The 12,792-nt window shown below is 48.0% G+C and overlaps 1 protein-coding gene across 4 annotated transcripts in view; it reads left to right on the top strand.

Moving 5' to 3' along the window:
- Nucleotides 1-12,792, top strand: part of Rimbp2 (RIMS binding protein 2) — a 63,723-nt gene that overhangs the window by 24,313 nt on the left and 26,618 nt on the right. For all 4 annotated transcript variants that reach the window (XM_038346700.1, XM_042055924.1, XM_038346701.1 and 1 more), the window contains exons 7-10: nt 583-1,395; nt 8,135-8,286; nt 9,705-10,160; nt 11,381-11,527. In XM_038346700.1, coding sequence (XP_038202628.1) covers nt 583-1,395; nt 8,135-8,286; nt 9,705-10,160; nt 11,381-11,527 — 1,568 coding nt within the window. The remainder of the gene's footprint in view (nt 1-582; nt 1,396-8,134; nt 8,287-9,704; nt 10,161-11,380; nt 11,528-12,792) is intronic.

Below are 12,792 nucleotides of genomic sequence, written 5' to 3'. Positions count from 1 at the left end.
TAGCTCTGTTCTACCTCATGAGGCCAAGCCATTTTCTTTATCAACCAGTGGTATTCACAGCATACAGAGAGGAATCCCACATCACCTGATTGTCTCTGACACTTTGACAGTCAATTCAGTATTTTTATTTCACATCAGGCGGATGATAGGAACATAGGTGCTCTGGTGATTTACCCAGCAGGGAGCTGGGTAAATAGATCCCTATTCACATGGTCGATCATATGATCAGCCGTGTGACATTTGTTAATCTCCCAAAGCCATGGATTTGACATGTTTGTTTATCCTGACATTTATTGAGCACCAACTGTGTGCTAGGGTTTTCCCAGTGCTGGGCATAAATCAACATGAGCTTTTAATCCCTATTGAACAGCGTCCCTGCTACCAGCATGTGCTTGGTGTGTACACGCAGATTCTCGTAGGGTGGGCCGTGGAAATCAAACTTGGTGATGGATGGGGTTATTGCAGACAGAGGGTATGGAGGGGATAAGCATGTGACTGCCTGAGATGCTTTGCTGTGTGCCAGTGCTGTGGGGCCCAGGGTCCTGGGGAATGGTGAGTGATATCTGTTCTTGTATCCAACAGGGGAGCTGCTGGATGGGCAGAGGGGCTTGGTGCCCTCCAACTTTGTGGATTTTATCCAAGACAATGAGTCACGACTGGCTGGTACTCTGGGGAGTGAGCAGGACCAGAACTTTCTCAACCATTCTGGCATCAGCCTGGAGCGTGAGAGTATCCTTCACCTTCACTCCCCAACTCAAGTGGACTCGGGCGTCACCGACAACGGTGGGGGGACTCTGGACATGAGCATCGATGACATCGGAGAAGACATTGTGCCTTACCCTAGGAAAATCACCCTTATCAAACAGCTTGCCAAAAGTGTCATCGTGGGCTGGGAGCCCCCCGCTGTACCACCCGGCTGGGGCACCGTGAGCAGTTATAATGTGCTGGTAGACAAGGAGACACGCATGAGCCTCGCCCTGGGTAGGAGAACCAAGGCATTGATCGAAAAACTTAACACAGCCGCCTGCACCTACCGCATCTCCGTGCAGTGCGTCACGAGCCGGGGCAACTCGGACGAGCTACAGTGCACGCTGCTGGTGGGCAAGGATGTAGTCGTAGCGCCATCCCAGCTACGGGTGGACAACATCACACAGATCTCTGCTCAGCTCTCCTGGCTGCCTACCAACAGCAACTACAGCCATGTCATCTTCCTCAATGAGGAGGAACTGGACATCGTGAAGGCCGCCAGGTACAAATACCAGTTCTTCAACCTCAGGCCTAATATGGCTTACAAGGTGAAGGTCTTGGCCCAGCCCCACCAGATGCCCTGGCAGCTGCCGCTGGAGCAGAGGGAGAAGAAGGAAGCCTGTGTGGAGTTCTCCACACTGCCTGCAGGTGAGCCATATCCTCGGGGTGGTGGTGGGGTTCTATAATGAAAGGATTCCAGCGCACACCCTGCGTGGGTAGGGAAAGGCGAGAGGAGGTGACCATAGGAGTCTGCGTTATCCTTGAAAACCTTCAGATCCCCATGGGAAGGTCAGAGCATGGGTACCTGCTCATGGGTTTAGAGTTGGCTCTTGGATAGCATCTGGAGATGTGTCCTTAGCATCTGGGAATGTGTCCTTAGCACTTGGTCTGTCAGGGGCTGTCCTGTCATAGACAGGAGGGCAATGAGGTTACCTCTGGGACTGGAAAGCTACACCCTACACCTCATACCTCCTCTAATGACACAAGGGGGATCATGAGTTGAAGAGTCCACGCTTCTACTGCTATCCCTCTCTCTTGGTTTTAGTTATAAATAAATACGGACGGATGGTACAAAAGATGAAGTAGTCTACTGAAGTTGCCACAGGGCAAACCTGACTCCTCTGCCTTCTTGGCTGTAACTTGGAGATAGTGTGCTCCCTCTCGTCCTCTCCAATACTCTTGGTGACAGGGCACATCAGGCATCTGGAGGTCTCCTAATATAGACAGGACCCTGTGCCCTTACATTAGTGAGTTGCTACTTCAGTGTCCCCGAGTGTTTGTGATATTGGTAGCTGCTATGTGCATCCTAGTAGGTGTCTGAGGCCGAGGCAGCCCACACAAGTGCAGGGCACACACTTGCATATATACACTTGAGGGTGTTTGTATGTCCGAGAGAAGAAAGGCTGGATGGTGTCTGTCAACCCAGTGTGACCATCCTCAGAAAGAAGATGAGAAAGAAACCAAAGTATATCAAAAACTTGGTCACACCCATGTACAGGTCTCTGGTTAAGGGAAGAAGTAAAGAAGTGACCATTGGCCCTGTCACTGTGGGACTGTTTATGCAGCTTGCCTAGGAGGGATGTTCTGGAATTGAGGGTGAAATGAGTTCCAGGTAAAGGGAGAACTTGGTGAGAGAAGGGATTGTCCCTGCCAGTGTCTTCCCATGCAACTACAATGGGTCCTTTAATTGCAACAGAGTTCTGATCTAGAAAAGCATTGCCACTGGTTCATAATTCATGCTGGCCACCATTGCCTTGTTGCTGGCTTTTGACTCTGATGAAGAAAACTGTAGAATTGTTTATTGTTGGCCATTGGTCACAGGAACCCTAACTAGTTACACATAACTCTAGTTAGGTTTAACTGTCAACTTGACACAATCTAGACTCATATGGGAGGAGAGCCTTGAGGAGATGCTTAGATAACATTGGTCTGTGGGCTTGTCTGTAGGAGATTGTCTTGGTTGTTAATTGGTATAAGACGGCCCAGCCCACTGCAGGAGGTACCATTCCCTAGGCGGGTAGCCATAGGCTGTGTAGGAGAGCTAGTTGAACATGAGCCAGAGAACCAGCCTGTAGTCAGTGTTCCTCTGTGCTCTGTGACTTCTGCATCAAGTTCCTGCTATGAAGCCCCTCAGTGATGGGATGAGACCTAGAAGTATAAGCCAAATAAACCCATTCCTTACCCAAGTAGGTCTTTTTCGTCAGTGTTTATCACAACCACAGAGAGGAAGGTAGAACACTGATCTTCATCGGAGTTTAACACTTCCTTTCTATCCCCAGTGTTCCCAGAGTTTTATCAAGATTGAATTAAATTTTCAATCTTGATAATCTCTCCATCTATCAAGTTATGATCATTCTTTATTCAGTTAATGTGGTGATGATGCTACTTTTGAATACTCAGTTATTTCATACTTCTAGGGTTCAATTTGGTGTTTATGGGTGGGTGAGCCTTTTTTAAGTGATTTATTTTATTTTCAGTTATGAGTATGTGTGTGAGCACATGCACATGTACACATGGTATGTGGGCCACATGTGTGCAGTTATCCATGGAAGCTAGAACCTACCCGCTGTGGTGCTGGGACCTAGACTCAGGTCCTCTGGAAGAGCAGCGGGTGCTCTTAACGGCTGAGCCACCTCTCCAGCCTCACTGGGGAGTTTTCCATCTATGTGCATGAAGGATGTTCATGTACAGTCTTCTTGTAATGTCCTTTGGTTTGGGTACCAGGCCTCTGCTGGGTTCACACAGTGACTAGAGAATCCTGTCTCCTGCGGGTGCTTGTGCAGTTTTTTTTTGGGGGGGGGGGCATCACCATTAGCTCTCTTTAACATTGGATAGATGCAGTGAAAGCCACACAGACCAATGGTTTTCTTTGAATAAATGTTGAAAGTTTCGGGTATAAGGTAGTTAATAGATGCAGGACTATTTAGCTTTTGTGTCTTCTCATTTGTCAGTCTGGGTTAGCTGCATCTTTTTCTTTAAGTTTATAATACAATTACGTTATTCCTCCCTTCTTTTCTTCGCTTCACACCATCCCATATATCCCTCCCTGCTCTTTTTCAAATTCATAGCCTCTATTTCCCATTAATTGCTATTACATGTTACATGTTATACATACAGAGAGACACATATAGGTATATATGTATGCCTACACACACATATCCTAAATACAACCTGCTCAGTCTGTATGTTACTTGTATGGTACTGGATAACCAACCGGCGTGCTCTTCCCTAGAGAAGACTATTTCTCCCACTTGTGGCATTCCTTGGTTACCTGTCGCTCTTCGTGTAGGGTTGAGACCTCATGGGCCAAGTGTGGTATTTCAAGGAATTTCCCTATCGCGCTAGCTGACCTGGAACTCTCAGAGATCCTCCTGCCTCTGCTTCTCTAGTGCTGGGATTAAAGGTGCGCGCCACCATGCTCAGCTAAATTATCTTTGAACTGTCTTGAATTCCTGTTGGGAATTTATGCCGTCTCACTCTAGTGATGAGAATTGTACTGCATTTGTTACTTCACTGATGGATTCAAAGCTGAAGTTTTTGGCTTGACCGAGTTCTATTTTTTGTGGCTTTATATCACTTTGTCCTCCTTTTTTGTTGGTTTTGGGCTTTACCTCACTCTTCTGTTTTGGCTCATGCTTCTGAGGTAAAATTGAGATAACTAATTGAAAACCGTTCTTTTCTAATATAAATATTTAGACATGCAAACCCACAGCTCTCGGCATGTTCTTTTTCGCTATTGTTAAGTATATTCTGATTTTCCAGATAGAATCTTCATAACTCTGGTTATGAATAGACTGCTTAGTGCCCAAATATTCAATGGTTAAGAAAAGAAGACACGCTACTATTACTGGTTTCCAATTTGCTTCAGGGTTGGGTACAGTTTCTTGTGTGACTCCAGAGGTGCTGAAGCCTGCCCTGGTGAATATTCCTGGTGTATTTCCAGCAGCACTGGGGAACCCTGACAACAGTCAAATGACTTAGCAGTGCTTCCTCGGGGCTCCGTGTTCTCACTGGGTTTTGCTTGTCTGACCCAACAGTTACAGACAATAATTGTTTCTCTCTTTGGTTTTTGCTTTATGTATTTTGGGCTTTCTCTACCAGTTCCATATGTATTTGAAAGTGTGAGCTCTCCCTGATGACATTTTCTCATAACCAATAGTCCTCTCTGGCCCTGATGATCTTTAGGTCTATTTTGTCTGATGTTCATATGGTTGTTAGGTTTCATAAGCTAGAATATACACATCCTATTTCCCAACATTTACTTTCAAATTCTCTGAGTCCTTATACTTTAAACCTGTTTCTTACAAGTAGCGTGCAATTTGAATTTCCATAGTCTGATAGCTTCTGCTTTTTACCCAGAATGTCTGTTTTACATTTCATCATTGATAAAACTGAAATCTCCATTTCTGATGTCTTCACTCGTCCTGCCTGCTCTTTATGTTGTTGCTGACCTCTTCCTTCTTTCTTTTAAGTTTTTTAAATTTTTATTGAGCTCTACATTTTTCTCTGCTCCCTCCCTGCCTCTCCCCTCCCCCTTCAACCCTCTCCCATGATCCCCATACTCCCAATTTACTCAGGAGATCTTGTCTTTTTCTACTTACCATGTAGATTAGATCTATGTAAGTCTCTCTTAGGGTCCTCATTGTTATCTCAGTTCTCTGGGATTGTGATTTGTAGGGTGGTTTTCTTTGCTTTATGTTTCAAAACCACCTATGAGTGAATACATGTGATATTTGTCTTTTTGGGTCTGGGTTACCTCACTCAATATGATGTTTTCTAGATTCGTTCATTTGCCTGCAAAATTCAAGCTGTCGTTATTTTTTTCTGCTGTGTAGTACTCCATTGTATAAATGTACCACATTTTCCTTATCCATTCTTTGGTCGAGGGGCATTTAGGTTGTTTCCAGGTTTTGGCTATGACAAACAACTTTTAACTATTTTTTAAAAAACATATTTAGTATTTACTCCTTCATAAATGCATATATGTTCTGATCAAGTCCACCTCAGTCACCCCCCGACACACACACCACAGTACTTTCCAAACACAGGTTTTTATACTTCATTCTCTTTATACAATTGACTTTTTGGGGAAATAACACACAGTATTACTTTTTAGAGATGATTTTTATGTACATATACACAACATACTATAAGTTGCCTTAAATGACAACGTAATTCCTTTTGTCATCTTTGGATTTAGTTTTCCTAGACTCTGCATAGACTCTGATCTCACAATGCTGTACACGCCTGTTCTATACAGTCTGTAGAACAGTTACCATAGCTGCACCTTCAGTTTTGAATGAGTTTATTAAGTATGTAAGCAGCAGATAGAGAGAAGCAGACATGTAGAAACACATCACCAAACCGGACACTTAGGGCGTCCAGCCGAGGTGAAGTAGCCAGATTGAGGGAAGAACAAAGGTAAGTTTGTCAAACCAAGAGCTCGCAGGCATCCAACCAACAACTGGGGAAACTGAGGCAGCTGGCTAGAATTCTGGGTTGAGTTTTCTCTGCGTTTGAGCCCCACCCCCAGCTTATCTCTCTCTCTTTCTCCTCAGACAGTTTTATTGTGTAGGATAAACAGTAAGCTTTGCTGGAAATGGTTTATCTTCCACCTGTTCACATGGCACAGTGCCTTTAATCCCTTAGCAATTAGCAGTTTTTCTCTCTCCCTGTTATGGGACCAGGTCAGCCTGCTCCACAGGGGAACTTTAGGGAGATCTTGAGCCAAACATGCTTGGATCTGAGATAGTGGAAGGCAACCTTACTTCCAGAACCAATTTTATATTATATATATATGTATATGTGTATATATATTCACAGCCCCCTAATACATTTCCTTTTTTCTTCATTCGAATAATGCTTCCTTGGGAGAATTTTAGAAAGTGTTCTCTCTGTTTTGGTTTTCCTTCCTGCAGCCCTAGTTTCCACTTGCTGTCTCCTTTGAACCCCGACGAGTTTCCTTTAGAATTCCTTATGCTTTCGTTTATCTAAGGTAACTCACTCTTTGCCTTCATTGTTCAAATATATCCTCTTATGAAACTGAGTTCTGGATGATTTGTTTCTCTGAGGATGCCATTCCACCTCTGGCTGACCTGCCACTGTCTCTGTGGTGAGTCAGCTGTCACTCCTACTGTTACCTTCAGAGTTCTTCTCAAAGAAGGGCTTTTGAAGCTCATTCTGAGTGCACCTTCCTTAGACAAAGGTCACTCATGAGCCACTGGGGAAAATGGACTCCGATCCAGGCTGCGTTTCTGAGACCTTTGCCTCAGTAGAGTAACATGGGCCTGTGCCAGCCAGCCACAGGTACATGCCATGGAGTGAAGGATCCAGCTTCTAACCCTAGGCAGCAGAGCGGATTTTCTAAGCCTCAGTTTCCTCATTTACAAAACGATGTTGGAGACACCATTTATAATATCATTATGAAATGATGTGGAGAAGTCCTAGGACTCTGGTGAGGGCCAAGCAATACATAGCATCCAAAGTACACAGGGTGGCTGGCATGTGGACATTCCCTGGTGAGCGCTATCCTCCTCTGGGATGCCTTAGCCAGGTCTGTGACATGTTTGGCCTTCTTCCTCTTGAGCTTCTGAGTACATTCCTTCCAAAATGAAGCCATCCAGACTCGCAGTGAAGAAGGGGGGGGGGGGAACTGTACTCCAAGTCTAGAGTAAAAAATGTTATGTCCCTGGTATCTGAGGACAGATGGGCTATACCTTACAACCACTGAAATGGCTTGGAGACCTAGCCAGTACTTATCTATGACCTGAATTAGTGGCTCTGGACATATTTTTTTTTCTGAGACTCAGTGAACATGGTTCACATGATGTCAGCCCACAGGAAGCCACCAGTCTAGACACTTGCAATATCTGGGCTATTTTGATACGAGTTTTCCCAGTTCCATAGAATAGTCTGATGGGTGGTGTGAGGTCAAACATTGCTGTTTCTAGAGTTTGATGATGGGCATGAAGCGGGAGTGGGGTGGCAACAGTCAGGAGGAGAAGGAGTAAGAGAGGTGGGAAGAGGGGTGTGTCAAAGGTATCTTTCCTCTGGAGTCATCCCAGGCTGCTTGGCTTCCAACCCCCTTGGCAGAGGAAGCTCTGTTCAATTGGAGCACAAGGGCAGGCTTCTCAGAGGCACAGTGAGATCCTCCCCTACATGCAGATGAATAGACGTCAGGTCTGGGAAGCAGCACAGCTTCCATGGGCATCGAGCTGAGTGCTTGCCTTCACTACCTACAATCTCCTGTTTACATCCTTGCCTCTCTGTTCCTTTCTCCTCTTCCTTGTCAACCATTTGGACGGCTCAACCTCCAGGTGTGACAGAGCAAGTGAAGACAGGCCCAAGGACCATGCTCTGACGGCATCTGTCCCTTCTCTCCTTCCAGGCCCCCCAGCCCCACCCCAAGATGTCACCGTCCAAGCTGGGGCCACAGCCGCCATTGTTCAGGTCTCCTGGAAGCCCCCTGCGCTGACTCCCACTGGGCTGTCCAATGGAGCGAATGTCACAGGATATGGAGTGTATGCCAAAGGGCAGAGGGTGAGCATGGGAAACGAGGCTCTACCGTGCAGGGGTAGGCTTAGGGAGGGAGGAGGGAGCAGATTCTCAGGGGAGAATCTGAGGCTCTTCCAGCTCCAAGTCTCCGCCAGCCGGGCCTTCACTCTGGGGACTGTCTGCCACAGGTCTGAGAGTGAGGAAGTCCCATCCTATTTTGGTTCCCACCTGGGTCCAGTGTCTTCTCTGCCTCCCTCACCACTGCCCCGCTCCACTCCACACTGACGCATCTCGCCTGAATTCAGCAGCATCGGGCTCCCTGGCTTGCCAGTTTTCACAGACTATGTGTTAGCAAGTTAAGACCCACCCAGGCAATCTTCCGTGTGCGGGGGGGAGCAGACCTGGACTCTGAGAAATAGCTGTGTCTCCAGTGTCCCTGAGTGGAGAACCCACCATCTTAGCTTGCCACCCCTGTCCTGGCACATGAAGCAGAAACTCTAACCTGAGGATGTCTCTGGAAAGCTGCTGTTTATCTGTTCACTGCCATCTTAGAAAGGGTTTTTATTGCTGTGCAGAGACATCATGACCACGGCAACTTTTATCAAGGAAAGCATTTAATTGGGCTTGCTTACATTCAGAGGTTTAGTCTATTATCCCACCTGGAGGCACATAGACAGGCATGGTGCTGGAGAGGTAACTGAGAGTTCTATCAGGATCAATAGGAAACAGGGGGAGAGGAAGAAAGGGAGGGAAGGAGGCAAGGAGGGAGGGAGGGAGGAAGGGAGGGAAGGAGGGAGGGAGAGAGGAGAGAGAAACAGACAGACAGACAGACAGACAGACAGAGACAGAGAGAGACAGAGAGAGATTGGCCCTGGCTTGAGCATCTGAAACCCCAAAACCTACCCTTTGTGACACACTTCCTCCAACAAGGCCACACCCACTAATAGTACCACTCTCTGGTGACTAAGCATTCAAACATATGAACCTATGGGAGCCATTCCCATTCAAACCGCCACAACTGTTGCCACCCTGCTCTTCCTCCCAGTGACAGATTGAGCTGCCTCAACTTGGGTGTGAGGGCCCCAGCCATTTCTCCCATGATTCACCTCTCATAGGCTGTAGACTTTCCAGGTACAGGCTACATGATTCCCTAAGGGCAGGTTTCATGCACATCCAGGAAGCCACCCCCTTATCCCCTCCCTACAGCTGTGTCAGTAAGCAAGATCGCCTTCAGATCCCTGTGGAACCCTGCATCTGGTCTAGAGACGAAGGCCGTGCTTCATTGATCTCACAACTACCTAGGTCCTGGGCTCCCAGAGACTCTTTGGTTTTGTTAGCTCTACGAATGACTCAAGCCAGATGTTGGGCTCAAGATATTGGATCTTTTCTGCCAGATATCTGGAGAGGCCACTGCTGGGTCAACACATGCTGACAGCCTATGACATGGCTTTCTCTGTGTGCAGGTGGCTGAGGTCATCGCCCCCACAGCAGACAGCACAGCAGTGGAGCTGGTCCGGCTGCGGAGCCTGGAGGCCAAGGCCGTGAGTGTGCGCACCCTGTCTGCACAAGGAGAGTCCATGGATTCTGCCCTTGCTGCCATCCCCCCTGACCTCCTGGTGCCTCCAGTTCCCCACCCGAGGACTGCTCCCCCACCAAAGCCATTAGCAAGTGACCTGGATACCAAAGACCAACACCTGGGTCCCCATGTCAAAGTGGACGAGTCCTGGGAGCAGAGCCGGCCACCCGGCCCTGCACATGGCCACATGTTGGAACCACCTGACATGCACAGCGCTGGCCCAGGCAGAAGGTCACCCTCACCCAGCCGGATCCTCCCTCAGCCACAAGGAGCCCCTGTGTCCACCACCGTTGCCAAGGCCATGGCCCGCGAGGCTGCACAGAGGGTGGCTGAAACCAGCAGGGTAAGTTGTGTCTTCCTAGCAGCTTGGACCCTGTGCTCTTGGGGTGGGGTATGACCTGTCCCTGTGCCTGGCAGGTAGAGACGGATCTACCAGAGAGCACTCTAAACCTCAGCCTAGGACTGTTGTCCTGAACTGGACAGGACAGGGCCTGTTCTTTCATTGGAACTTTCCCATCTGAGTATATGTCTGTATGTTGCAGGGGAGGGGCTATTGTGACTGTGGAGATTGGGTGAGGTTTGCACATGCTCTCAAAGTGAGCAATGAGAAGTACACCTACTAAGTCACCTACAGGGTGCCCCTCCGCACTACTGGGGAAGTAGGACCCAGGACTGAACCGGCCCAGGACCTTCTCATCTCTCCCAGATATTTGAGGCAACTTAGAATTTCTCCACCAAGGAGGCAGCAGAACCTACTGGCAGGACCCTCTTGGTGTCGGGTTGTTCTGTGGGCCTTGTCAGGATGGTGACCCCTGGAAATGTCTGCCAAGGCTGGCGGCACCCTCCTCTCAGGGCCCAGGTCAGGAGAGCAAGGATACATGGCCAAGAGTCAGCACTGGAGTTGCAGGGACCTAGGAGGATGTTTCTAACGTAAGTTCAGTTCCATGTATCCTGATGAGGATACAGGGCTACCCTGACCCCAGGGCCCCAGAACCCTTTAGGAAACCAGAGGGTCAGCCTGTCTGTGAAATCTGATTTGTGAGCAGCGGCTACCTCTGCTCTGAGGCTCAGTGATGCTGGAGCTGTGTTGGGATCGCTGGATGGTACTTATGGCTGAGGGGCAGAGGATCCCAGGGCAGCCTCAGAGCAGACCCAGAAGAGTCCAGTAGCTGCTAGGCTGGGTCAGAGATCCTTCCTGGGCTCCTGCTTCAATGCCATGGTCACTGTCTAAATAAGCCAGGTGAGGCAAGCGATGGAGGAAGAAGTTTCCCACTGAGGTCTAGTTCCCTCCAGTGAAGCTCAGAGTGATCCAGGTCTCGTGAAGAGGAGGAAAGGTGAAGGGAATAGTTGGTCCCAGGAGCCTGGACCTCATGGGAACCATCCTCCGCAGTCCAGCATATCTCATGCATCTACCCTGAGGGAGTCCTCAGGGCTCAGTGTCTGTGAGGCCTCTCCAGGGTACCTCTGGGGATCTCCTTGCCCTTCTCAGGACTTGGGGCCAAGGATAACAGCAGTGTGTGTTCCCCACAGGCCTGCTCATCTTTGTCCCTTTCTCTTTCCAAGTTAGAGAAAAGGAGCCTCTTTCTAGAGCGAAGCAGTGCTGGGCAATATGCCAACTCAGATGAGGAGGATGGCTATGCCTCCCCCGAGGTCAAGAGGAGGGGTACATCTGTGGATGACTTCCTGAAAGGGTCAGAGCTGGGCAAGCAGGTGAGAGTGTGTACCCCTGCATCAGCCCTTGGCTGGCAAGGCCTTTAGCTGGATGCATAGGAGCTTAAAGTTATGAAGATATTGCCCTAACCTGCCTTGGGCATGTGCCCATGTGTTCATATATGCATGTGTGTGTCCAGGCATAAGTGTCTAGGTGTGTACATGCATTTGCGGTGTATGTGCTTGTGCTTATTGGATATATTCATGTGTGTAGACGTGTATGTGCCTTTGTATGAGTGTGTATGGTGTGTGTATGTGTTCCTGTTTGTGTTTGCTCCTGTGTGCGTGCATGCCTCTGTGTGTATCTTTGTACATGAATATGTATGTGTGTTTATGCGTGGACATGTGAAAACATGTTCCTGTGTGTCTATGTGGGTGTGCATGTATGTGTGTTCATGTATATCTGTGTATGCTTGTGTGTGTATGCATATCTACTTGTCTTGTATGTATATGCGTGAGTATGTTTATTCATGTGCTCATATATAGTATCTATGCACACGTGCTCATATGTACATGTGACTGAATTCCTATGTATCATTGTATACATGTTTATATGCACAGAAATGTGTGTGCATGTGTGTGTGGACATATACATGCATGTCATCATGTGTTCCTATGCATCTATGTGTCTCTTTATGAGTACATGTATGTGTATTGGGATGAGTGTGCGTGTGAGCATGTTCCTATGTGTGTTCGCATATGTGGACCTATACATGCACATGTGTCTGTGCATGTGCATACACATGTACATTTGTTTACTTTCCAATGGTTCTTTTAAAAGCCTCAGCGTCACCCCACGTGACCACCTGCCCTGTCATGTCCTCTTGTGTGACACTGTGTAGACATGTACTCATGGGTGCCCTGGCCCTCAGCCATCTGAATTGGCAATGTTGGGCTTAAGCCTCTGTTCAGCTAGTGAAGTACAGAAGTGACAGGTTGGAAGTTGAGCATCATAGGATGTGACTTACCAATACTGCTTGCTCTGTCTCCTGCAGAGTCCAGGATCCTCATGCCTGTCAGAGTGGGGTGACCCGTGCTGTCCTCTCTCTGTTTCTTAGACAAACTCGTGTCAGGTTTTGTTTCCTTCACCAAGATGAGCTGGGCATGCACTGTTTCCCGCATTCCTTGTTACATGGGCTCTACAAGTTGGTAAATACGGGTCTAGGACTCAGGGAGGATAGCCTGGGAGCCTGTGGCATGCACACGATGTCCCATCAGGAGCTGGAGACATACACAGTGGTTAACGATAGTTCTTTCAGAAGACC

This window comes from Arvicola amphibius, chromosome 10 (genome assembly GCF_903992535.2).
Source record: "Arvicola amphibius chromosome 10, mArvAmp1.2, whole genome shotgun sequence".
Taxonomy (NCBI): Eukaryota; Metazoa; Chordata; class Mammalia; order Rodentia; family Cricetidae; genus Arvicola; species Arvicola amphibius.
The sequence above is the reverse complement of the archived record's forward strand: the minus strand, read 5'-3'. Positions and strand labels throughout refer to the sequence as shown.